This window comes from Rattus norvegicus, chromosome 8 (genome assembly GCF_036323735.1).
Source record: "Rattus norvegicus strain BN/NHsdMcwi chromosome 8, GRCr8, whole genome shotgun sequence".
NCBI lineage: Eukaryota > Metazoa > Chordata > Mammalia > Rodentia > Muridae > Rattus > Rattus norvegicus.
In genome coordinates, this window is record NC_086026.1 from 99366499 (window position 1) to 99394197 (window position 27699).

Genomic DNA, 27699 nt, shown 5'->3' on the forward strand with positions numbered 1-27699 from the left:
TTTACCCTAAGGACAGCAAATGAAACACTCTGTCTAGTTTGCAGGAAGAACCCCGGGTCACACAGACCAGAAACTCCTAATGCATCCCACAGGCCAAGTCCAGCCCTCGGGGTGCATGGCTCGCAGCGTGTGTCTGTTTCCCCATTTATATTTGCTGCTGGTGCTGGCAGAGCTAAACACTTCATACAGAAATCCGGGTATCTAGTTTCTCAAAAATAGACATTGCAGCATTCATTAGCCACTTTCTACGTGCCAGATGCTATTCCGGGAGCTTGATGCAGATTAAGTGGATCCTGAGTAGAAGCCTTTGAGATGCGATTATCATCTCCATTCTCATATTGGGGGAAGCTGAGACACAGAGAGGCCAGGTAACCTGTCAAAGCTGAAACAGCTAGATATGTGCAGAAAGATACTCCAACCCTGGCACCAGTTCTCCAGCCCATGCCCTCAGCTACACGAACATGTGGCATCCTGGAGAAGCAGGAGGTCTAACAGCCTAGACCTCCAGTACAGGGGTAGCAATGTCAGCCACAGGCAAGAGAGGCTGCCCTCTCCCATTACCAAGCCAGCCACATGTGTATGTAGAAGCTTTCAGATTCACACAGACAAACATGGAGTTTCAACACCAGGTCCCACCAAGGCAGGGATAGCTGGCTCTGTTTGGTCCCTAAACATCCCAGACTACCCCTTGACTTAGGGCGGTTCTTTCTGCTGGCAGCATTTGATAAGAGCTGACTGAAATCCACACACACCCTCATTTATCTGTCTCTTGGGGGTTTAAAGCCCTCTCTTTTCCACAAAGGTTTCCCTGTCCTTAGAGGGAAATCTGTACAGCAGGCTCACTTACTGTCTGTAGCCAATGCCTTTCAGGAAAGATTCCTATATGCTTGCCCCTGTCTCTGTGTCCTCCTACACAGGTCATGAGCTTGTGCACAGCCAAGCAGCCCCAAGAGTGCAGGAGGTAGATGACCCTGGTTTAGAACCATGTGCAGCTGAGAGCCACTTGTGTGTGTGAGTGTGCGTGTGCATGTGTGTGTGGACCTGTGTCTTTGTGTGTTTGTGCATTGTCTTAGTTAGGGTTTCTATTGCCATGATGACACACCGTGACCAAAACAACCTGGGGGGCAAAGAGTTTATTTGGCTTGCATATCATTATCCATTGAGGAAAGCCAAGGCAGGAGCTTAAACAGGAAAGTAACCTGGAGGTAGGAGCTGATGCAGAGGCATGGAGGAAAGCTACATAATGGCTCACTCCTGGTGGTTGCTCAGCCTGCATTTTTATAGCACCCAGAACCTTTAGTTCAGAAGTGGCACTGCACACAATGCATGGGGCCCTCAATCACTAATTTAATAAAATATCCTCCAGGATTGCCTACTACCCAATCTTATGGAAGCATTTTCTCATTTGAGGGCTTCCTGGTGACTCCAGCTTGTGTCAAGATCATAAAAAAGAAACTAGTCAGCAAATGTATATGTGTTTAAATGTATCTGTGTGTGTGTGTATATGTGTGTGTGCTCACGCGTATGCATGTGCAAGCACCTGTGTTGTATATGTAGTGTGCATGTTCATGTGTGTCTGTGTCCTCTGTATGCATTTCTCTGTGTGTATCTGTATGTGCGTCCATGCACATGCATAAGTGAAGACCCTTTTTCAAGTTCCTGACACTCGTTAGAGACCACTTCTCTCAGCCAACTCCAAGGCCACTAAGCAAGTGTCCCCCTTACTTTCCTGCTGAGCTGGGAGAGGCTCCAGTCTGGCGCTAGGGCTCAGAAGCCACAGAAGAGCTGGAGATGTGCAAATTTGCCTTGTTCTGTTCAATTTGATAATTACCTTCTCCAGACAAGCTTTAATTGAAACCCCTGGGCTCTCAGAAGAATCATTACACAAGACGAAACCACGGCTGGCACAGCCTAGCAACCCTTCTCAAGCTAGCCCTGTGTGGAGACTTGAGGTCCACTTTCCCTCCTTTCTCCCTTCCAGAACAATCAGGGAACTTATTAAAATGGAGCAGGCTGGAGCAGGCCCTAGAACTCACGTTTCTAACTAGCTGACTAGTCCATACTGTGATGTTCCTGATCCCTATTTCATAAATGGGAAAAATGCCTGAGGGCACATGGCGCATGCGCAGCGTCACACAGGCGGCAGAGCCAGGCCTTCCTTCCTTTCATATCAGCTCTTCTCCCTACACTCCCAGCAGAGAGGATGACCAACACCCGGTCCCCGCCCCTAATGTAGCCATAGTTTTTAAGAACAAGAGTAACTGATGCTAACATTAACCTCTCACAATCTTCTTTCCCAGGTACAGAGTTTCCTTCGCGGATGGCTGTGCCGGCGAAAGTGGAAGAACATCATCCAGGACTACATCCGGTCTCCTCATGCCGACAGCATGCGCAAGAGGAACCAGGTGGTGTTCAGCATGCTGGAAGCTGAGGCCGAGTACGTGCAGCAACTACACATCCTTGTCAACAATTTTCTGCGCCCACTGCGCATGGCCGCCAGCTCTAAGAAACCCCCTATAACACATGACGACGTCAGCAGTATCTTTCTGAACAGGTAAGCAGGAGGGGCGACAAAGGTGGGAAGCATTGGTTACCAGGTGTTGAGCTGAATGCTGACGCAAACTCACGTGTGTTTCCCACCTGAGGACTCTGAGCCCGAGGGAGGAATGGAAGAATTCAAGGTCCTATGACCAAGCAGTTTCAGAGCCTGAGATGGGAGTATAAACTAAGGCATACATACTCTAAAGCATTTTGGGCATAATAAGAGAGTTAACAAGGGGCTGGGGATTTAGCTCAGTGGTAGAGCGCTTGCCTAGGAAGCGCAAGGCCCTGGGTTCGGTCCCCAGCTCCGAAAAAAAGAACCAAAAAAAAAAAAAAAAAAAAAAAAAGAGAGAGTTAACAATAATGGGTTTGACTGCAAAATTTATAGGCGATAGTTACTGATGTTTGTGGGCAAAGGCCATGGATGTGTCCAAACAGACTATAACACCCAGGAACTATTCTACCCAGAGTAACAATACCAACATGATTGAGAAACTCTACTTTCAATATTTAACAGTTACAAATTGTCTTCATCTAGTTCATGGTGCTATAACAAAATACCTGAAGCTGAGTACTTTACTTTGTAAAAATGGTTGGAAATACAATTCAGATGAAGAACTTGCCCAGCATATGGGAAACCGTCAGTTTTGTTCACAGAACTGAAGAAAAAGAAAGGAAAGATAGCTTATTTGCGCTCACGGTTTTGGAACTTTGAAGTGCTTAGCAGCAACCTTTACTTCTGGGAGATTCTTGTGCTAAGAGCCTCACTGGACAGAAGCATGTGGAAAAGAGGCATCACAGGCTGGACAAGGAAAGACAAGCCAGCCGCCTCTTCTTTCCTCCATGCTTCTTGTGAGCATAGATCCCAGCACAGGACTCCAAATACCACCCCCATCTGAAGTCTGTTCCACTGTGTGAGCCCCACCCTTCCTCCTACTATAAGTGCCTTGGTGACAGGTTCCCGAAGGGGAAGGAAGGGGTCTGGGCAGCACATGTGAAGAGTGGAGCTGCCTGCTGGTTTACTGGAGAGCATCTCTGCCCAGTTGCATTGCTTGGGAGAGGAAGTGAACAGCCACATTAGAAACCTGATATCAATTTAGTGATTTAATTTACTGGTGCTCCGTAAAAGGGTCCTAGAGAAGAAAGAGACCTCTCTCCTCCAGGCTGGCAGTGTCATGAAGGGCGTTAATTGCATGCTTGTCATACCTCGGGAAGATCCTTCGCCTTATCAGCAGCAGCCGGCTCTGAGTGGCCAGTGTGGTCTGCTTACAGACTTGAACAATTTTCTTTTAATAAAATCCAGGCCCCTGGCACTGAGCGCTGGAAGCTACAATTGTTCTAAGGGGCTCCCCAGCCTGGTGACAGGGGGTGTCTGTATCCTGATGCTTACTCTGATGATTGACAGTGAGTGACTGCCTGAAGCCTTGGTTTGGGCCAATGAGGAACTCTGTGGAAGGAAATGCCACAATCCATTTGTCATGTCTGAATGATCTAGGGAGTGGACAAGGGTGGACACCAAAGCCACCATAACTAGCAGTGTAGACAGGCCTGTATCTGCCCTGCTCTGGCCCTACTCTGTCCTCTTTGGCCTGGCCTTGGTTATGCCCCTTCCTGGTCCCTGAAGAAAGGGGAAGGTAAGCAGGTCTCAAATGAACTCTTCTCATTGGTTCCTTTGGATGTTCTGTCCCTCAGCAGCCCCCAGACCTCTTGATAGCTATTAGCCAATCATTCCCTTCCGTAAACTCCTAGAGTGCCTCTCTGCAGTAGCCCTCAGTACGTTTAAACAGTGATTTCTTTTGTGTATGTGTGAGTGTGTGCACATGTATACATGTAGAGGCAAAAGTCGACACTGGGCCTCTCCTTCGATTTCTCTGCATCCTAGGTTTTTTCCCCTTATTATCTGGTAAGATTTCTCAGTACACCTGGATCTCACCATTTGGACTATACCCATTGACCAGCAAGCACCAATGATCCTCTTGTCTGCTTTCCCAGAGCTGGGATGGCCGACTTATGCCACTGTGCCAGGTTTCACATGGGTGATGGAGGTCTAAATGCAGATTCTCGTACCTGTGAAGCACATGCTTGACCCACTGAGCCACCTCACAAACCCAAACAATGATATCTTTAGATCCATCTAGGTCTTCCCAGAGGGCGAGAACAGGCCCATGAGCTACACACGTCACAATTCCTGGGAGACCACTCATATACTGGCCAGCAAAACTTATCTGGAAAGGGCCATATGTGAGTATTTTGATCTTATCGTAGGAGGCAAAAGAAGGAACAGAAGGGTAGTGGAAGGATAAACCAGAGCAAAGTGCAGTAATACATAAAATGTCATTGCTTCATTCACTAAAAAATTAATTAAAATTGATATTTTAGAGTTTGTGGAGCCCACATTCCCTATGGCAACTAAGCAGTAATAGAGACACAAACACATGGGGTGGCTCTATTCCAATTAATTTTATTTATACACACTAAGATGTGAACTTCATATAATTTCCACATGTCACAAAATATTTGTTTGAGGATTTGAGTATGAAAAGAAAATCCAGCTGTGGTGGCACATACCTAGAACGCCAGCACTGAAGAGGCAAGGGCCAGTCTGGAGTCTATAACAGGCTCCCGGGCATCCTTAAATACATAGTGAGATTCTGTCTTAAAACAATAACCTCAAAAAAGTGAAAGTCATCGGAGATGGGGTGTGTCGCGTGTGTCCTGCAGACCACAGCTGCTAACCTGTGACACAGAGTTCAGGAAGGATGGTACCCACTGGAACCCAATCTCCATCTTTATCATTGCTAGGATTGGGTGTGAGTGACCAGCATCTGGCCTGGTGCCTGACTCCGTGTTGGCAGAGCTCAGCTCAGGGCTCGCAGTCCCCCACCTTTGAAAGGGTGCAGCGCATTTAGGAAACCTACTTGAAGAGCCACGATGAACTTAGCATTTTAAAAGAATCAATCGTTTTTACTTAAACCAACAGAACTGAAAGAAATCAATCATTTTTTCCCCTTAAACTGACAGAACTGAATAAAATGGAAAGCCCTTCCAATTATTCTAGTCAAAAGTCGATTTTTTAAATAAAGGCCTACTTAGGGCTGGAGAGATGGCTCGGCGATTAAGAGCACTTGCTTGCTCCTGCAGAGGACCCGAATTGAGATACCAGCACCCACATGGTGTCTTACAACCATAGCTCCAGTTCCAGGCATCCAGTGCCCTCTCCCGACCTCCATGGGAAGCAGGCATGCATGTTGTGAGCACACATACACGAAAGCAGAGCATTCCCACACCTAAAATAAAATAACAAATCTGAAGTAATTTTCAAGTATACTCACACGTACATAATACTAGACTCTTTCCCCCTCCCATTTCCTCTTCTCTCCTACTCTCCTTCTCCCATCCAAAAATGTCAACTGTGCCCAAGAGAATGGCCTATGCAAAAACTCTGAGGCAAGGAAAACTTGAGTACAGTGGACAGAAACAGAGGCAGAGTGGCTGAAGTGAAGTGAGAAAGAGGAATGAATCTGTAAGACAGACTGGAGACTGGGGGAGGGTACAGGACAAGCTAAGGCCACTCTAAGGCAGCTCAGATGTTCAAGAGAGTGGGTGAAGGCAGTGTGGAAGCAGGGGACCCCTGAGGAACCCACTAACAATGGTCTGGGCAGAGATGACAGAAAAGCAGGTGGCCCTGAGAGCAGAGCACAGAATCCACAGTATGATGGGTCAGATGGCATGACCAAGAGACTGGTCAGCTCAAGCTGTTACTCAGTGACAAGAGAAGCAGATGGTGGAGGAGTAGTTGTGTTGGATAAATCAGAGGTCACAGGCGATGGGAACCTGGTCGGGAGTCCAAAGTCCAGGAAGTTTTTAATCCAATGGGGTACCTTTTCCCATTGTCTACAGAGTAACTTTAAAATATGAGCGAATGATCCTGCTTGAAATAGAACCAACAATATATAGAAATAAACAGAGCTTCCAAGTGACAGAGAAATAAAGCTTTCTTATGTCTTTTGTAAAGACTTGGAAAACACACAAGTAGGACTTGGGGAAATGGCTCAGTTTGCACTTGGATCTGAGTTCCACCCCAGAAACCATGTGAAAAACCCAAGGTAGTGTATACCTGTGATCTCAACACTAAGATGGCAGAGACCAGAGGCTCCCTGGGGCTCAATGGCCAGCCAACCTAGCTTACATGGTGAACTTTAGGTCCATGAGAGACCCTGCCTCTACATAAGGTTGACAATGTTCCTGAGGAATGCGCCAAAGGCTGGCCTCTGGCCTCACATGGCTACATACCTGCAAGATAATAGACAGATAGATGATAGGTAGGTAGGAAGGTAAGTAGGTAGGTGATAGGTAGGTAGATGATAGACAGATAGATAGATAGATAGATAGATAGATAGATAGATAGATAGATAGATAGATAGATAGATACATACATACATACATACATACATAGATACATAGATACATAGATAGATAGATAGATAGATAGATAGATAGATAGATAGATAGATAGATAGATGATAGGTAAGTAGGTAGATAGATGATAGATGGTAGGTAGATAGATGATAGGTAGGTAGGTGATAGATAGATAGATAGATAGATAGATAGATAGATAGATAGATAGATAGATAGATAGAACAAAGCTATATCATAACAGGATAGAACCACCTAAGACCAGAGCCAGGCAGCATGCCATCGATCAAAAAGAAAATCCAGGCTCAGGTTGAAGAATGCTCATGAATTTAGTAAAAACCACTGGCATTCTAATTTGAATTGGCCACTCTGCATGCCAATCAAAGAGGAAAGTCACATCCATAGCCTTTTGTCTCATATTGCAGCAAAGCAAGCTTTGGTTGATTATTTTCACATAAACTAAAATACAGGTATATGGATGCCATGTAGGGGTTGAAAAAGACCTGATGCGCCAAGGTGAAGGCAGAAAGAAAACAGAGATCCTCCCATAGCAAAATGGAAAATCATATCCCCAACCATGGTAAATCTGAAGTGAATGATGGGACTCACGCATGTCAGACCTGTGTTTGTGGGAGTTGTTTCAACTTCTTGAGAGAAAAGAGTAATTAGGCAACACAGGGAATCTCCCAAAATAGACAAAAGACTGATATTCATGGAAAATGTTCAACCAACCCACTAATCACGTGTGTGTATGCACGCATGCATGCGTGTGGGTATGTGTGTATGTGCCTGTATACCTTTGTGTGCCTGTGGACATATTCATGTGTAGGTCAGAGGAAAACTCTGGGTGTCTGTCCTCTCCTTCCACCTTGTTGGAGACAGAGCCTCCGTGTTGTTTACTGCCATGCACACCTGCCTCTACCTCCAATCCCTCCACAAGCTGGCTGAACAGATGTCACCTTTCACAGTGCAAGGCTTGTGTCCACCCTTCACGGAGCATACCCATCAAACAACACAGTCTCGGTTTACGTCTCCACCACATTTTGGTAATTCTTGTGAAATTTTAAACCTTGTTTTGTTATAATGATCTGTGACAAGTGACTTTGATGATATGATTTCATTGTTTGGGATGCCATGAATCTTAAGATGGTCCATTTGAAGCCAGGCATGGTAGTGCACAGCTTTAATCCCAACACCCAAGAGGCAGAGGCTAGTAGATCTCTGTGAGTCTGAAGCCAGCCTGGTCTACAGGACATGTCCCAGGACAGCCAGGGCTACAGAGAAACCCTGTTACCAAGCAGCGGGTGGGGGGCCAGGAGGAGAATGATCCATTTGATATGATACATGCCATGTGTATGCTTTGGAGGCTCAACCAGTTGGTCATTACTGTATCTCGCTTGCTGTCCTCTGGCCTGCTGATCTCCAGAGACAATACTGAAATTGAAACGATAACTCTACAGTGGCCCCTGAGTGCGTGAATAAAACACATTCTCAATATCCTATTTTGAATCAAAAGCAAAAATATGGCTCAGTGAGAAATGCATGCTGAGATCTGAATGGCCTGAGAGCCATGCTTCTTGCAACAAGCAGCCAAGTTCTGAAAGCAAAGGAAACAGCCTTGAAGGGAATTAAAAGTGTTTCTCCGGGGCTGGAGAGATGGCTTGGTGTAAAGTACTCCTTCAGCCCTCACTAAGGACCTGAGTTTGATTCCCTCATTAGCAGCTCTCAAATGACTGTAATTCTAGTTCCAGGGAACCCTATACCTCTAGTCTCCTCAGGTGCTAGTCCTGAGGGGCACATGCTAACACTCAGGCACATAATTAAAAATAACAAAAATAAATCTTCCACTTAAAAAAAAAGAGGCGCTGGCCCAATAAACACCAATGCTAAGGAGGCTAGCACTCACATTACTGTTAGAGAGACACTGAGTAGTCCAGAGGGAAGCTCAAATAAACAGTAGCATTGCCTGAGGCTGGGACCTAATCCAGAGAGATGCACTAACTCCCCTCAACTCTGAGAAGGCAGAGAGTGAGAAAGCTGTAGAAGTTGTCAGACTCACAGAAAGAAATCAGTCCTCCAAGGCACAGCGCAAGGTGCTGATAGGCAAACTGAAGGAAGTTGTCCAGAAAATAGATCAGAGATCACCGTCCAGAAGATGGATCAGAGGACATCCATGGAGGTGGCTGCACTTTCACCCCTGATTCTCCATGGGGACCAAAGAGCCTGACACAATAGACAACTCTGTGGAAGACTGTCACAGCTACAGAGAAGTTGATGTCTGATTTGGGAACTTCAGAGAATGGGCTGTCTTGTTAAGGACCCAGATGTGGAAGCTAAGCCAGTGATCATTTTAAAATTCTTAATTCAGAAGCCTGAATTTTCCTTACCTGTGCTCTGTGAAGGGGAGTCAGGCACAGGCACCCACGTTCGTGCACACACACAGACACGCAGACACACACACACACACACACACACACACACACACACACACACACACACACGTCCACTGTTGAGACCTAATGCTAAGGAAAAACAATGATTCTTTCCAAAACAGTAGGAGTGACTGACGGTGCACCTTGTCACCCCAGAGCTAGGATGGAGACATACAAAGTAACTGTTTGTCTCGAGGCTGCTAACTCGACATCTGCTCCACAGCTGGTGCCTCGAGGAAGCGTATCAGCTTTCAAATTTGATTATCTAAGCAATATACTTTTGTAGATGCCACAGATGGGGAGGTATTCTTCTAAAGGATCTGGTCAGAGTTCATTCGAGAGCTTCTGGAGAACACACAGCATTGTAGATGTCAGAAAGAACACCTGTGAGGCAGGGGAAAGGCCAAGACATGGACGTTAACAGTTTGGAAGAAGACAGTCTCTCTCACAGGTGACTTGGAAGCATCCGAGACTTCCACAGAGAGATTCATCTCAGGTGTGGTGGAAACAGCAAAGAACCAGGGTCAGTAGCGGAGTCTGAAGATAAGATTGGAGAGTTACAGTCTTGGGATATAAGCAAAGAAGTCGGTGTCTTCAGGTGGCTCTTGCCCATGGAGACCCTGGGACAGAGGGTTGGAGGGCCACAGAAACCTGACTGGCAGCAGCAGCAGAGTCTGAGGCTCTAAGTTTGGAAGACGTTTGCCTGGCCATAAAATACAGACCTGAGAACTCCTTCCCCGAGTTCAGGGAAGTCAGCAAATCTGGGAAACTTCACAGCTGCCTTATTTTAAGAAGTCACCACAGCCACTCTAACATTCAGCAGCTACCTCACTGGTCACTGTCTCAGTGTTGCTACAGGACCCTCCACCAGGATTCAGGCAGCCATTAGCATCTTTCAGCAAGGAAACGTTACTCAGTTAGGTTATGTGGGTTTTTAAGTCATCAGATGTTGTTGTAAAATATATAAAAATAAGAAAAAGTATATGGTTGTCTTTTACCTCGCTAGGTCCAGCACCATGGTGCCCCAAGATACCTGCTAGATATCATGGCAGAAACACATCCCAACTCCTCGGCGGCCCAGTGTCTCCTGCCGCCGCACACTTTCCTGCACTCAAACTGTCACATAAAAGAACACACAACACAAAAATCTTAGATCCAATTCATAAGCTATAATTGCCCACTTAACATACAAAGCTCAGTACCATCCATCCCTTAGGAACATTGATAACAACCTGTAAATACACAGAGTGAAATCTTTACGTCAGCCTCCATTGTCCTGCCCTGGCTTCTCCCCTTCTCTCCTCCTTCTGTTCCAGTCTCCTCCTCCTCCTTCAAACTTCTCTCCCGCCCATCCTTCCTTCTCCTCCAATGACAGGCCTCCTTCTATCCTGTACCTGCCCCTCACCTGTACTTTACAGATTCAATGGGGAGGTGGTTCTGGTGAAGTCACTTGAGTCCTGAGTAGTGACTAGGCAGCTGTCCTTGGGGCAGTGGAATTAGCATCAAAATACAGATAACTCCAGGGCAAACCACAACAATCAGACTCAGTCTGGGGAGACGGCTAAGTGGGCAAGAGCACTTGCTGCCTAAGAGTGAGGATCTGAGTTCAAATCTTTAGCATTCATATCAAAAAACCGATGTATCTGCACATGTCTTTAACACCAGTGCGGGGACGCAGAATCATAAGGATGGCTGGGGCTTGCTGGCTACCAGCCCCGTGCCAGGTTCAGTGAGTGACCTTGCCTCAAGGAACAAGGCAGAGAGGAGTGAAGCAGGGCACCTTATATTCCCCTCCCATCCCCACACTCGTGCAAGATGGGCTTTTTCACCCACAGATGTGCTTTTACCAAATACACACCACACCGAGACACAGAGACATCATGTTACTGTGTGTTGAGACTAAAGAACAGTGGAAATAATAACTTTTAACAAACATTGAGAGTGAGAAAAGAAATCTTGTGACTCGATTAACTAGCCTGTTTGCTTTGCTGTGTGGTCTGGAGCCGTCCCTTGTAATGTCTTCAAGCTGTTTCTACCATCCTTTCTGTGGTATCTCTGGTCTTTTGCTGCACTGGTCTGTGAGGTACTGGGATCCAAAGAGCTTCCTCTCCTCACTGGTGTATGTCCTAGTGTCTGGTGCATATCTTCTGGCTGCCTGGAGTGGCCTCCCTGTGACTCGGCTCTGCTCTCTGCTCAGATGTGTTCTCCCTCACAGCCATTTGTGCACTGAGGGGGTCTTGCTGTATCACACTACCTGAGCAGGGGGAAGAGTGAGGGAGCCATGAATAGCAGAGGTGGGTAGAGCGGGGTCTGAGGAAAAAGACCCTCAGAAAATCCGAAAGGTTCCGTGCACAGCAGGCAGGAAAGGGGAAGGAGGAAAAGGACCAGGTAAGGCATTAGAGAAAGAATGAATGAAGGCATTAAAGGAATAGTGGGGATCTGGGCTCTGCTAGGCTCCTAGTGTATACCAGGCATCCAAGGAGCCACAGCATTGCAGGAGATTCTTCATCTCAGCCTATTTCACACAGAAGGATATGAATTCCAGAGATGTTAGGTATCTTGCTAGAGGTCTCTAGCTGTCTCACAACAGCTAACAGAGAGCCCAGGTCAAATGTGAGCATCACTCTATGTGGGTCCCAAGCCCCTTCTCTCCACATCAGTGATGGTGTTCTGTATTCCCCAGGTCTCTCCAATACCTTGAGGTAGATGAAGTAGGGGGAGACAGCAGAGAGGGCTTCTTCTGCACAACTGGCTGCTGGCCACAGCAGCTTGTCTCTGCCTTCCTCATCGGCTCATACCCCCTGCACAGAGGGGCTTGTGTGGCGGTTAATGCTCTGCCACTCGATCCTAGGCGACTAGAGCTCTTACTGAAGGCCCCGATTTGGCAGGGCACTAAAGTGATAAGCAGGGTCCTCCCCAGGGAAGAAGCCCAGCCAAGAGCTCACCAGTGCTTTCTCTTTCAGTGAGACCATCATGTTCCTGCACCAGATCTTCTACCAAGGCCTGAAGGCCCGTATCGCCAGCTGGCCCACCCTGGTTCTGGGTGAGTAGCCATCCCCTAACCCCCCCCCCCCGGGCTCCCACATATTCCTTTCCTGGGTAGGAGACAGCTCTGTCCCTCTAGATCTAGTGAGGCTCTCTGTAGACCCCAGAGTCCCTGAGAGGAGAAAGACGACCAGCATGTGCTCTAGAAGGGAATGAGATCTTTCTATTTGCTTATCAGCCTTCCCTGTCAACAGAAACATGCCCACCCAGAAACGTGTCCACCAGGAACATGCCCACTCAGAAACGTGTCCACCAGGAACATCTCAAACTCCAGAAAAGTTAAAAAAAAAAAAAACTTAAAATATCACCTGTCACTCTCTCCCTCAAAGACAGCCACCTCAGTCATTGCTGTGTTTCCTACACAGAGATCCTGAAAGTGTGCGGGGTTCCCCCCACATGACCTAAAACAGAGTGAGTTAGAAAGTCTGAAGCTTGTTTGTAGCAGACATTTCACTCATTTGCTTACGTAGGATTATTACATTATGCTATTACATTGCTGCTGTCGTTGTTTTGAAATAGGGTCTCTATTTCAGCCCTAGGTGCCCTGGAACTTGCTATGAAGACCAGGCTGACCCTGAACTAGTAGTGATCTGTCTGCTTTTGCCTTTCTTTTTTTTTTCCTTTTTTCTTTTTTTTCAGAGCTGGGGACCGAACCCAGGGCCTTGCGCTTGCTAGGCAAGCGCTCTACCACTGAGCTAAATCCCCAGCCCTGCTTTTGCCTTTCCACGGCTGTAATTAAAGATGTACAGCACCACACAGGCAATGTCGTTACATCCTAGCTTAGCATTGTGAATGGAGCTTTGTCATGCCCTGTTTTCTCATGCTAAGTTTTTTGATGGCTATACAATGAGCCAGTGTCCCTAACTATACATACCATAAACCAAGTGACCAGCTAGCTCTTCTCATTGATTCTAAGCCGTTGCAAATCTTTAGGGACCATTTCCCTGGGTTAGGTGTTCAGAAGTTGAGTTGCTAGAACAAAGGCTCTGGCTTCATCTCCGTTGCCTAGAAAGCCGTGCTGTTGGATTCTGGGAATGAGCCACAGCTGGTCCCTTCCACTGTACCACCCCTGTGCCAGGCCCAAGCCTTTCTCCTTCTCATGTTCTCACATGGTTGGTAAAGGAACACCAGTGTTCCCTTCATGGCAGAGGGGAAGACCCTGAGACTGCAGAATCACAGTCAGAGCCGGGCCAGATGTAGCTCCCCAACTCCCCTATACTCTTTAGATGTTTCTTGTGTCAAAAACTCTGCTCTGTGGGGCTGGGGAGAGAGCTCAGTCAGTGAAATGTTTGCCTCAGAGGAGCAATGACCTGAGTGAAATCCCAGAAGTCACAAAAAAGCTATACCTGGGCCCAGTGGGATGTACTCACTGCTGCTCTTGCAGAGGACTGAGGTTTGGTTCTCAGCCAACCACATGGAGGCCAACAACAGTCTGTCACTCCAATTCCAGTGGAATGCGACACCCCTTCTGGCCATTGTGGGTGCTGCATATGCATGATATATTTACATTGGCAAAGCATGCATGAGAAATGAGGACATGATTGTTCCTTGGTCAGGCTGAGGAGAAGGTTTTTATAACAGATATGAAGGAGAGAATACCCACAGGTATATGGTAGAGTCCAAACTAAACGAGGACAGCAGACTGAACCAAGCCATGAGAGGAGAGAGAGGTGGAGAGAGGAGAGTGAGAGAGGGCAGAGAAGAACCAAGAGAGAACCCAAGAGCCAAGAGAGCAACATCACCAAGAGGGCATTTAACCAAAATGGCTGGGTTATATACAGAAGAGAAGAGCCGCGAAGCTCAGGGACTGGAGATGTTTAGGGAAGGGGCTGGGAGTGAGGTGCTGAGAGGAGCCAGGACTCTGCAGCAGACTCTGTTGTTGACTCTGGGAGAATCTGGTGGCCAGATTCTGCTGGGATGTTGCTAGGCTCCTCGGCCATTTGTTCTGTGTTTATCTGAGACCTAATAAAACATACACGTGAAATAAAAATAAACAAACACTTTTAAATGGACTCAATGGCATACATTTATATTCCCAGTCAGTACTGGAGAGGCAGAGACAGGTAGAGCCCGGGGTTTTCCGGCCAGACTAGCCTAATCAGCAAGTCTCAGGTGCCAGTAAAAGACCTTATCTCAGAAAACAAGGCCAATGACTCCTGAGGAATGGCCCCAAAGGTCGAACTCTGGCTTCCACATACAAACACACAGAGATATGTGGGCACACAGGTGCCCACTTACATACCCACACATATGGACATGCACACGCATACACACACTATCTTAGGGTTTTACTGCTGTGAACAGACACTGTGACCAAGGCAACTCTCATAAGGACAAGATTTAATTGGGGCTGGCTCACAGGTTCAGAGATTTAGTTCATTATCATCAAAGCAGGAAGCATGGCAGCATCCAGGCAGGCATGGTGCAGGAGGAGCTGAGAGTTCTACATCTTCATCTGAAGGCTGCCGGTGGAAGACTGACTGCCAGGCAGCTAGGACTAGGGTATTAAAGCCCACGCCCACAGTGACACACCTACTCCAACAAGGCCACACCTCCATAGAGTGGGCCAAGCATATACAAACCATCACACACACACACACACACACACACACACACACAGAGAGAGAGAGAGAGAGAGAGAGAGAGAGAGAGATCCTGCCTCTTCCTCTAACAAAGACACTTTCTTCACTGAGTGGAAGCAGTTGCGGGCCACACTCCACACACTCCACATGGATCAACCATGAGATAAGGTGTGATCTACACCAAGGCTGTCTTCTGGAGATGGTTCCCAGAGCAGGACCCCTGGGAGCCACAGCCATCAGGATATGGGATTCCTCACCATCTCTCTAAGCCATTTCAGTCAGAGCTGCCACAAGACAGCCCACACCTCTGAGCCTTAGCCCTGGACCCACCCACCTGTGAAGGGTTGTATATCAGCATAAGCCCCAAGGTGGGATCTCTCTGTTGAGTTGGGATTTGAACCTCACACACAGTCTCTCTGAGGGGGCCAATGGGCCCAAGGCCTGGGGATGTCTCGTCTCCTGATGTACCAACTCCCCTTCCTCTGCAGCGGACCTGTTCGACATCCTGCTGCCAATGCTTAACATCTACCAGGAGTTCGTCCGCAACCACCAGTACAGTCTCCAGATCCTAGCACACTGCAAGCAAAACCGGGACTTTGACAAGCTCCTCAAGCAGTATGAGGCCAAGCCAGACTGCGAGGAGCGCACACTGGAGACCTTCCTCACCTATCCAATGTTCCAGGTGGCTGCTGGTGACCTACAAGGGAGCAGGCTGGGGTGGGGACACTGAGGGCACAGGTGGCAGGACACAGCCCCCCCCCCTGAAATCCTGGTCGGTAGAGAGCAAACTGTGCACCCACACACCTGTCCACTCTAGCAGTGGGGAAGGTGAACGGGCAGTTTTCGGAGACAGTCACGAGCGGGTTCCTACTGTCCTGGCTCTCCAGGCAGATCAGAAATGCAGTCTGCTTTCCTCCTCTGTCTATTGGGTTCAGAGATCCATTCTTGACTCTCTTGCTTTCTGTCCCTTTCCCTCATTTCCATGCATCCCTTGTCTACCATCAATGTCTCTCCCTCCTTGCCCTGTCCCTCCTCGGTTCCCTGTCCCTTTCTGTCTTTCCACCTGTCCCTCGTCTTTCCGGCTCTGTCCTTCCATGTCGCCTGCCACTCACAGATCCCCAGGTACATCCTGACACTCCATGAGCTGCTGGCCCACACACCTCATGAGCATGTGGAGCGCAACAGCCTGGACTATGCCAAATCCAAACTAGAGGAGCTGTCCAGGTGAGTGCCCAGCCATGGTGTAACGGGTGGGCAGGGCAGGGCTGAGAATTTCCTCAGGAAAATCATAGCCTGCCTTCATTTCAAAGCTGGGTCCCCCCTGACTGACCTGCACAGCTTACACGCAGGCCTAGGTGAAGCAGCTGGGTGCTGTCGATGGCACTGATGGAACCAGCAGAACCTTGGCATTCAAATAGACCCATGACCCAGGAAAGGGGACTTCCAGGGATTTTTAACACCCACTTCCCCTCTTTTACAGTGTCAGCTTATCAAACCCTGCAGTGGTAGGCCAGGTTTAATGTTGGGCACCTATAAAATCCTAGTGCTCAGAAGATGAAAGCAGGGAGGAAGTTCAGAAGTTCAAAGCCAGCCTCTAAGTTGGAAGACAGCCTAAGCTACTTAAGATCACACTTTTAATTTTTAAACATAAACAAGGCAGGGATATAGCTTAGGTGATAGATTGTTTGCCCAACATGCATGAATCTTTGTGATCAGTATCCACATAAAACCAGGTGTGGCGGCCCCTGTTAAACCCCAGCACTTAAGAAATAGAGACAGCGGGATCCAAAGTTTAAATTTCCAGGCTACCCTGGAATCTATGAGGCCTTATCTCAAAAACAAACAAACAAACAAGCAAAGAAATTGTGGTGCTAAGAGCCCCCCACCAAAGATGGGGTTCCCATAACAGCAGGAGGTGACAGGTGGAAAAGCTGTGGCCTTTAAGGACACTCTGGTCCTCTAGTCTGAAATTCCTCACCTGGCCTTCTCTCTGTCCTGCAGTTCAGAGGGTACTTTCCTTTGCAAGAGCAGAAGCAGGAAGGGGAGCCCTGTCACACCCCTCCGAGGTGCTGGGAGTGTGGGGGAAGTGGTCACAACTGGAATGGAGGCCAAAGGCAGAGCTCTTGCCTTCTGTCATCTGTCATCACTGTCTGTCCCTCCTTGCCCTGTGCCTAGGCAGAGCTAGTAAAATTTCCCAATTGGCTGGGTGGGAGAAGGAGAAAAAAACTGGTAATTCCAGATGAGAGGCCCTTAGATACCCAAGCGGAGGAGACCAGAAAGGGGGGTTCTAGAGTCTGGAATCGAGAGCTGTCCTCATTTTGGTGACAACCCCAGTGCTATATTGCCACAGGAGTGACTCCAAACAGGAAGACACCAGAGCCTAGGATTGAACCTGGAGGGAGGTCACAACATGAGGATGAGCCTGTGGTCAGACATGGGGATTAGGGATAGAGATGAGGGACGCTCGACTTACTGAAGCCAGCAAAGGGCAACGGGCAGGTCCCAGCTCCAAGCTAAGCAGAGGAGGAGTCTGAGACAGGCAGGAGGCGATCCCTCTGAGACCCAGCTGAGTTACTGCGTCAGGAGGGAAGGAGCAGGGAAGCATATGGGGTGTATACCTGCAGAGAGGCACAGCCTGTGGCAGGAAAAAAGGACCCTATGTGGATCCAAATCCTAATGCTCCTCCAAAAAGGCCTAGGATGCTCCCCAAGGTTCCTCACTGCTGACAGATACATGTCTGGGGTGCAGATGGCCTGAGAGGCCAATGTATTTAAACTAAGACCTGGGTTTGCATCCTACTTTGTATTCCTCACCCAACACCTGCACCTTCTCTAATGGTGCATTGGAGCGTTCTCTCACCCACCCCACCCTCACCCCCACCTCCATAGAGTGCTCAGGGAAGTATCCTAGCAAGATAAGAAACCATCAGATAGCCAAGCCCTGGCTAGACTAGGAACCACACCTCCTTCTCCAACCCAGACACTAGCTGTTCTCAGAACTGTACCTCCTCCCACACCTCCAGCTGCATTCTCCTCAAGGTCCAGGAGTTTTGCCATTTTATCCTCAACCACCAGGGTACCACTGATAGCCATCGCTTCCAGGGCCCCCGATGTCCCTCAAAGAGTGTGGCAGCTATGTGTGCGCATAAGTCCCCAGCACCGGAAACAGAACTTACCCTGCCTGTACAGTCCAACATGTCCAAGCAAAGCTTCGCCCTCACTGTGAGAAATGTTCTCTCTGCATCTCTCAAAACAGAACTCCATCTTTAAGAACTAGATGTCTCAGAAAAACATTTCTGTGGAGGAAAAGGGGAAACTGAGGCTACTAGAGAAGGGAGCCAGTTTAGCTATCCCAGAGAGTTTAAATTAAAATAGGAGTCCTAAGCCAGAAAAGAAAAAAAAAAAAAAAACCAGAAAACTGAAATACTGAGCCCCAGCTCCACCCCAACATTCCACACATGGACAGCTGTCTGAGGCCTGAGTGCTTTACTCATTTTGTGGCCCACACAAGCACCTCTCCCCTTAGGTTAAACCACATGCGTTCACCAGCCCTCGTGGTGACGTTGATTGTAGAACTTCAGAAATCAGCAGGGAAGCATGAGATGGGCCCTTCTTGAAGTGGGTAGGGATTTCTCAGTGCTTTCTCTGCTTTCCTGAAAGGCCTGGGAACCCACCAGAGCAGAATTGCCAGAAAACCCCCCTTTTCCCCTCGTATTACTTTTTTCAACATAATTAAATGGCGCCATCTCCTGGACAGTACTAGAGTTGCAGGATACAGAAAATAAACATTGTTTTCCTCCCAGAAGGCAGGTAGATAAAAAAGCCAGCCTTTCCCTGAGCCAGCTTAATTGGCAGACACGAACCTCGTGATATTCCAGGGCCCATGCAACATTAAAAGCACAGCCATGTAAAGATATGGCAGAAAGGTCTGGTCCATAGTTCAGTGATAGAGCTCTTGAGTATCATCTTCGAGTTCAATTCCCAGCAAGGAGAGAACAGCCTGAAGAAAAAAGTATGGGGTAATGAACTTTGCTTGTGGGTGAGAATAGTGTATAGTAAGTGATAGGTAACAAACAAGTGTCCTGGGCTCACATCTCCCTCCTGGACTGGATCTGCTCTCTGTCCTACAATGTCCAGTACTGAAATATGACCAGCCTGCTTCCAACTGCCAATTTCCACTTCATTTTTCCTAAAATAAGCACCTGGCAACTTGGGCTGCCAGGGGATTAAACCAGATGGAGCCTGGCCAGTGTCCAGCATACAGTTGACACTCAATAGACACGCACCCCTTTCCCTTTCTTAACTGTGGGTCCCACACCCCAGCTTCTCTCCTTAGGTCTACCCGGAGAGCCCACGTCCCCCTCCCTGAAAGTGGATCAGCATATCTCTAACTTCCTGTCTCCCCAGGGTCATGCACGACGAAGTCAGTGAGACCGAGAACATCCGCAAAAACCTGGCCATTGAGCGTATGATCACCGAGGGCTGTGAGATCCTCCTTGACACCAGCCAGACCTTTGTGCGCCAAGGTAGGCGACTGCTCTGTACCCCACTGAGGGATCCCTGAGAGGAGAGCAACCCTCGGGGGCATCACCAGTGGGCTGGCCTGTGACTGTGGAATGTTCTGGACTGCTAGGGTGCAGAAGCTTGATGTGGAAGCAGAACGTGCAGATGCTACTAGTCCTCAGTCATGCCATATAAAAGTCTACAACCCAGATTAGCCGTGGACTTTTTGTTGTAAGCTCTGACCTGTCTTTTGGTGGAGAAAGTAGGGGACAGAATGGGACAGATCGCAACTGGCCCTGAGAAGGGCAGGCGTTAAGCAGAGGTATTGGGAGGATGCCTGTGCTCAGTGGTTCTCCCTGAAGTGGGTCTTCCCACCTCTGCCTCCTGCTAACCCCGGGAATGAGTCTGGATGGCATGTCCCTGTTGGGCTCCTCGTGGCTCAGAGACATTAAAGTTGTGATGCACTTGAAGGTCACCTCACGCAGCTGCCATATTCTGTGGGAAACTCAGCACTTGTTCATTTTGCCACAGATAGATCTCTGCCCCCAAATAATCCGTCAGCGTCCCCTTCATCCAGGTCTGGAGTTCACAAACTAGTAAACAGCTATGTGCGAGGCTTATACTGATCTGTGTATCAGACCTGGCCTCTGGGGAGGATCTGATAATCCATTATGTTTCCTGGATAGTGCCTGCATTTGGCCCTGAAGGCCCTCCTGGGGCCTACCTGTGATGCAGGAAGCCCAGAGGCAACTCCTAGTCTCTGTGTCTCACTGAGTTGCTCAAGACATGATCTATATCAGAAGCATTCCCATGAAGCCTCTTTCTCCCTTTCTGAAGAAAACCCTGGACAAAAGCCCCTCCTGGAGTAGACAGTCCCCTGGAAGACCAGGAAGCTGCCACATCACCCAGAAAAAGCTTCCTCCTCTGTACTGGAGCAGAGCCCAGATCCCCTCCCAGCCCTCCCCACTGTTCAGCCACACAGCCAACACTGACCCTTGCCCTGTGTGCCCCAGATCCCCGTGGGGTTCCAAGGCCCACAGAGAATGGAGCTAGCCCCACCCTGCAGAAGAAGACCTGTCACAAATGGGCATCTCAGTTGCAGCAGACAGAGCAACTGGGAAGTCAGGGGAGAGGGACTGGGCAGTGTGGTCTAGAATGACATTTGCTATTGGACAGAGAGATGAAGAGAGGAGAGGAGCTGGGGGGGGCGGGGAGGGGAGCCTAATGCAAACCTTGATGAGGAACCCCGAGTCTGATCCCTGAGGACAGTGAGGACAACAGGAAAGGAACCCACAGAGCAGGTGTTACTTGGGACAACCAGAGTAGAGACAGCGGCCACTCTATCTAGCAGTGGATAACTCTACTCTAGTATACCAAGGTTCATCACATGCTCGGTCTGGGCTGTGAAGCTAAGCACCAGAATTAATTGGTGATGTCCTCCAAGGCCACAGCTATGCAATACATCATGTTAAGATGTCGGAACCTGCCTCCAGCTCCCCACTTCTTTGGATTCATTACTCAGTCCATTTCCAGACCTCAGCCCAGCTCCCCATTTCTTTTAGGGTACCTTTTGCTTGCCACAACCCTGGCCCCTGGCTGGGAGGTTGTGAGACCCTGTGTAGAGCCCTCATTTTCCCCATCCCCTGGCTCTGAGGCTGAGCTGGAAAAAGTGACCAGGATATTTGGACTACCTTGTTCCACAACCATGTGTAGCTGTACCTCCACCTTCAAGGCTGGGCGAGAGGGGAGTGTCATTTGTCCCATCTGAGCCTAGGCTCAGAACCTCCTTACCATTACCTCCTGTTCCAACAGGTTCCCTCATCCAGGTGCCCATGTCAGAAAAGGGCAAGATCAACAAGGGCCGCCTGGGGTCTCTGTCCCTTAAGAAAGAAGGTGAGCGCCAGTGTTTCCTGTTCTCCAAGCATCTCATCATCTGCACCAGAGGCTCTGGTAGCAAACTGCACCTAACCAAGGTAAGGCCATGGGAAAGGAGCTGCAGGCCCTGGGGCCCAGGCACACAGGCTCCTCTTTCACTTCAGGGCTGGAACCTGATGCTACAGTAGGGTGCTGAAGCACTTAGGTGGGAGCTTGTGAGTGTGTGTCCACATACCTATACACACATAGATAAGCTAGTTAAGCTGAGGGTGGAAATGAGTTAGAAAATCCCCTGATATCTTCCCCTGAAGAAATCATGGATCTGGGAAGGTGGTGTTAGGCCCCAGAGACTCCCAGAGCTGGTCAGGAGTTCTAACCAACCCTTCAAGGAACAAGTATGAATGTATGATTGTGTGTGTGTGTGTGTGTGTGTGTGTGTGTGTGTGTGTGTGTATGTGTGTGTGTGTGTGTTATGTGGATAGAGGTGTTGGGGAGAGTGGAGGGTCCCCTCCATTTGAGGTTTAGAGCAGCACATAGCATCTTTGTTATCTCCAGGCAAAGGTTCTCAACAAAGCCCTCCTGACCTTCCCAGACACCCACTCCTCTATCACAGGAAGCCTTCCTCAGGTCAGGTGACACTAGTGGGCTGCTGAACTGTTGTCACCTGAACCGTTGTCACCAGGTCTTCCCTCTTGTAGCACAAGTGTAATGGCCTAGCTCACCCCAGTCGGTAGAGCAAAATGTGAATCTAGATCCCAGGACCTTTGCTCCTGCTGTGCACTCAGCTACACATCCTTACCTCGTCTACGGCAGACCCTTCAAGCATGTTCTCAGAGCAAGACAAGCAACCAAGCACGTCCTTTAAGACTGGCTGAAATGCAGCTCTGCTGTAAAGCTGGGGGTTCAAGACAAAACTACTGCTCCCCCACGAGACTCGTTGATGGTCCTATTGCTCTGAACCCTAGCTGGCCCCAGCTCTGTCACCCCTGTGATCTTGGAAATGTCCTTGTCCTGTATACATTCCATCAGTCAAACAAAGATAACAGTCCCCACAGAAACAATGTGTGAGGTAGCTGACAGTCAGCTGGCAGTGCCTATGAATTTGCTATGCTGGTTACAAAATCTTGACCCTCTACGCTGCCTTCTCTCTCTTCCAAAACTATGTCCATCCGGTGGAAGCAGATGGGATTTCAAATGCAAACATACTGCATCCTGCAAAGGGCCAGAAAGTGCCTTTAATTTAGTAAGAGCATCAGGGAAACCTTCCTTCAGGGACCTGGATGCCTGGTCTGTGAACTCTCATTGAAGTGTTAGATCAAACCCGGGCTTCCAAGAACACACCACCTATGTTAACCTGTTAACAGAGTAGCTGGTTGGCTGCACAATGAGAAATTAATTTACAAATATTAAACACTCAAGTTCCAACCAAACTGAGTGTCAAGAGAGGCTTCTGTCCATTCTAGCTCCAGGTTCTTCTACTCCAGACATCTCTGTCCAGGTTGGAAGGGCGGGGTCTCCCATCCTTCAGCAGTAGAGGAAGCACAGGCAGGCTGCAGAGGAAACACAGGAAGATCCTTGATCTGAGACTTGAAGTTCTTGGTTTTATGTAGGTTTATTTCTATTATTATTATTTTTTTTTGAGTTCTGAAAGAATAGCCTAGGAGCTGGAGAGATGGTTCAGCAGTGTAGAGCCCTTGCTGCTCCTCAGACGACTCCTTTGGCTCTCAGCACCCACATTAGATGACCCATGGCTGCCTGTAACTCCAGCTCCAAAGGATCTGACTGACTCCTCTGGACTCCATGGGTTCCTGTGCATATGTTACCCCCACACACACATGCACGCACACACTGCATGCACCTACATGTATACTCACAAATATGCACAAATTAAATCGTTTAAAATAGTTTTAAAGGGTAGCCTGCTAGCAAAGAACACATGATCAGGGTGCTAACCAAATCCTAGTACTGCTGTGTACCGGGCAAACCTCACCCAAATCATGTGACTTACTAAGCCTGTTTCCTCACCTGCATAATGAATATAAAAGTATTTCCCAGGTGGGGTTGGAGAGATGGCTCAGTGGTTAAGAACACTGACTACTCTACCAGAGGTCCTGAGTTCAATTCCTACAAGCTACACGGTGGCTCACAACCATCTGTAATTGGATACGATACCCTCTTCTGGTGTGTCTGAAGACAGCTAATGTGTACTCATACACATAAAATAAATAAATCTTAAAAAGAAAATACTTCCCAGGAAAGCTAAGGGAGTCCCAGGTGCCTGGTACAATAAATTCTCAGTAAGTTTAACAGTCGGTATAAATCTGATGATGATGGGCTTGTCATATTACAGACCACAAGGCCTTGTATTAATGATTACCGTGGCCAGTCCCTTTCCCAAGTGTTTTATGCATATTTAATTCCTAGAACACCCATGAGGCAGACACTACCACTTTCCCAGTTCACAGATGAGATAAGGAAGTAAATAAGCCAGCAAGAGAGCACCAGCTTAGGTGTAGCCTGGTGGTAGAGCATTTGCCTAGCATTCGGAAGGCCCTGGGTTCTGACCTCAGCATCTCAAGTGAATAAGAGAATATCAGATATCAGGGGGCTTCCAGGATGGTCAAGCCCTGTGAAATCAGAGGGCAAGGTTACTGTTCAAAAGTCCTGGGAACTTCGCAAGGCCACTAAAGAAGGAAGCAAGAAGCAGACCCCAGGGCCTGGGAATCCCCTTGGATGCTCACAAGCAGCAGCCTATATATACATACATGAAACATGAGACTATAATGATCCAAGCAAGTGGTTAAAAATAAATTCCGAGTTTTGAAACAACAACAACAACAAAAGTGGGCAGCCTGCCCAGTATTTCATGTATAGATCGGTCACGTGGCCGGGTTACAGTAACATCAGTTCTTGGAAAATAAGCACTGCCTCACAGTTGTAGTGGGTCAGTAGGTCAGAAGCAGCTTAGAAATGGTCTTGGCTCAGGGCTCTAGTTTTGCAATAGCAATGTTTGCCAGGCCACAGTGATCACAACGCTTACCCAACCAAGATGGCTCATTCATGGAAATACTTGCTGGAGGCCTCAACTCCTCACTCTCCTCACAACATGGCACCCACTTCTCCTGGGACAGGTGATCCAGGAGAGAACAAGAGAGCAGGCAAAAGGCTACAGTTCCCATTTGATGCTGGTCCCAGCCCAGCCCACACCTAAGAGAAAAGGAATTATTCTTCCTGATAATAGAAAATGAGTTGTTGACCTGGGGCTGGGATGAGGCCCCTGAGGCTTTCTCAGGACCCTCCCCACTCCCAATAGCTGACCGGGTGACTCGAACAGAAACTCGACCTCTCTGACTTCATTTTTTGATCTATAAAATTGAGTCAGCAAGACATATAATGCATCCATAAACCTGGCCTGTTTCACCATTGGTAATGTGGGGGATTGACCAAGAACAGAGGATTTCACCTTTTTATAGATTTGGGGCTATGAAGTAATTCTCAGAGATGCTGATGGGGCAAGTGGAAGCCAAACCGGACAGATTCTGCCCACAGCTTGACCTCAGCCTTCTTTAGGAGTGGTCTACCTGAGAAAAATCTCATCCCACCCACCTCAGCAGACTTTGTGAAGGAAGCTAGCGTCCTTTGCTTACAAAGCAAAATGCCTGCTCAGCATATCACTCACACACACACACACACACACACACACACACACACACACACACACACATCGGGCTGTGTGGTTTGTTGGTGCAGAGGCCCTTCCAACCCTGATCTTCTGGGACTCCTACTCCAGCACGTGGACTCCTGGTTCAAAGTGGTACCTGCTGCTCTTTTTCAGAATGGCGTGATTTCCCTCATTGACTGCACTCTACTGGATGATCCAGAAAACATGGATGATGACGGTCAGTGTACAAGCCACTAATTCATTTGAACACTCACAGAGATTCATAAATGCAGGATTTGCCCACATGCTTATTCAGCATGGCTGGAGCTCAGGAAAACCAGATGTTAAAACATGATGGCCCCTGACCCAGATGCAAAAATCGAGAAAACAGCCTAGACTGGGTGGTTCTCAAAATCATGTGCCCCTAGAGAGAAGATTTTGAACTTAGTCTTTCCAGTAAACAGCTCCCAAGACTTCCAGGGCCTAGCATGTGTCATGCCCTGGATTTAATCCCCAGCACTGAAAAGAGCAAAGGAAAAGAGAGTTGGGGATCAGTAATAAAGTGCAGGGATTTATTTTCATGGAGCTGTAAACCAAACTGAATGTTCAACCCTGTCCAGAAGAGTTTCAGATGTGAATGTTACTTGTCCTGGGTGTTAGCCAAAGGGCTGGGTCATGAGGCCCCGTCTGACCCTGGCATAGCTGTGTCCCTGCTTGTAGACTTAGCCAAGTCCTGACTCAGAACCCACTGGTGTGGTGAAAACAGAGTTTATACTTAGTGGTTCCGAATCAGAGTCAAGAATCTGTATACCTATAAATTACTTGTGCATGCCAGAGCCTTGGGTTATTTTCCTCTTTGAAATGGTGACTCTCACTTAGCCAAAATCATGAAACACTACTGTAAAAGGAGAAGCTAGTGGCCTGGTGTCCCACCGGAGCCTCTATTGGTATGTGAGTCAGGGACCAGAGAACCTTCTCCAGCTCACAGACACCCACACTCACTCTGCTAACTTCATATTTTGTCACTGGAAAAGGCAAAGGACAAGAGGTAGATCACCTGGACTTTAAGATTTGGGTGGAGCCAAAGGATTCCCCACCCTTCACAGTCATCCTGGTGGCCTCATCCAGGCAGGAGAAGGCGGCATGGACCAGTGACATCATCCAGGTGAGCAGCATGACTTGTCCCTTCGAGAACATTGTCCCTTCATATTTGGCCTGGTGAGGGACCTGGATGTGTTGAGACCACAGCTGCGTTGTTCTAGAAAAGACCAGAGCCCTCCAGGTCTATGGAGGCTGGCCCAGACAATGAGTGCCATCTGCAGGATGGTTCTAACCCCTTAAGACTACCAGGCTCTACTTCTTACCCCCCAAGACCTGTGAACAGCAAGAGTGCCTACATTTAAGCCTGCTGTCCAGTGCTTATATGCGCGCGTGCGTACACACACACACACACACACACACACACACACACACAGTGTTGGCACTACCATCTATGGAGGTTAGAGGTGGTGGAAGAGAGGGCTCCACAGTCCTGAGACACATGGGCACCTACTCCAGTTAGTCAGAACAACCTGCTGAGGTCCAGGACAGCATCCGTATGCTAGAAAAAGATGGAGCTTTGGCCTTTGTCTATGGCAAGCAGTTGAGTTGTTCCCCTGACTCTATTTAACCATTAATCAGGGAACATTGGCTTCTCCTGGAAAGTCAGCAGCCCAAGATGTTGGGGCACTGGAAGTACAAGAGGTGGGAAGTTGAATCTAGTTATGGGGGTCAACAGCTCCCGGCTTGGGCTCCAGTAACTAAAGGGCACATCCCTCCAAGGCAGGAGCCAGGTACCCAGAGTTTCTGTCTGTGGCCATTCTCTCTGAAGAGCTGGGAGGGGTGTTAGGCAAGCAGCAGGCAGCAAGAAGGACAGCTATGGCTGGCTCTCCTCCCTGTGTCTTGGGGACTTGGGGATGAGCCCTGTGCCTACAGGGCACTGGAAAAGCAGGGTATTCACCATACCTAAAGGGCTTCCCTCACCTTCTCCCTGCCTTCCTACCTCTGTGCCCTGCTTCAAAGTGGGATTCAATCTCCAGCACTGAAGAAGAAAAGGTATAGTTGGAAGGAACTTCCAGATAAAGAGCGATGGTAAAACACCAGGGGTCTGTTTTCATATTGTGTGATTCTAAATTACATTGAGTGCCCAGGCAGTCAATAAAAGCTGCAAACATCAGTGTCGCTTGATCCAGGGTATCTCAGCTGCTAGGCCTTCTGGCTACCGCCTGCCCCTCTTCAGTCCACAGAGAGAGGGCCAAGGCACAATGGGATTATACACAGTGTAACATAGTGTAAATCTATTCTTTTGAGTTGTATGCAAACAAAATAAAACAACAACAACAACAACAAAGCCAGCATATTCTAGAGAAAATGGAGAGATCAAACCCAGGCACGGCTCTCAAAGACTGGCTGCTCTCCTATAAGGATCCACAGGCATCTTTATCCTCTAGCAACATTGCTGTATCCACTTTCCAGTGACCTTAGTACTGGCCTCCACTAACTTACAACTCAAGGCCATCAGATTCTGTGATACTCAGAGCTCCTCACAACCTTGATTTAGGAAGGACCCTTCCACAGCAGAAATGTTAAGACCAAGGCAGAGGGTC

General features: G+C 48.3%; 1 protein-coding gene across 1 annotated transcript in view; it reads left to right on the forward strand.

Annotated features, from left to right (window-relative positions):
* The window catches only part of Rasgrf1 (RAS protein-specific guanine nucleotide-releasing factor 1), a 129114-nt gene that overhangs the window by 41513 nt on the left and 59902 nt on the right, over window positions 1–27699 (forward strand). The window contains exons 5-12 of the mRNA NM_001170531.1: window positions 2301–2554; window positions 12353–12432; window positions 15505–15698; window positions 16131–16240; window positions 19423–19541; window positions 21331–21491; window positions 25229–25292; window positions 26089–26219. Coding sequence (NP_001164002.1) covers window positions 2301–2554; window positions 12353–12432; window positions 15505–15698; window positions 16131–16240; window positions 19423–19541; window positions 21331–21491; window positions 25229–25292; window positions 26089–26219 — 1113 coding nt within the window. The remainder of the gene's footprint in view (window positions 1–2300; window positions 2555–12352; window positions 12433–15504; window positions 15699–16130; window positions 16241–19422; window positions 19542–21330; window positions 21492–25228; window positions 25293–26088; window positions 26220–27699) is intronic.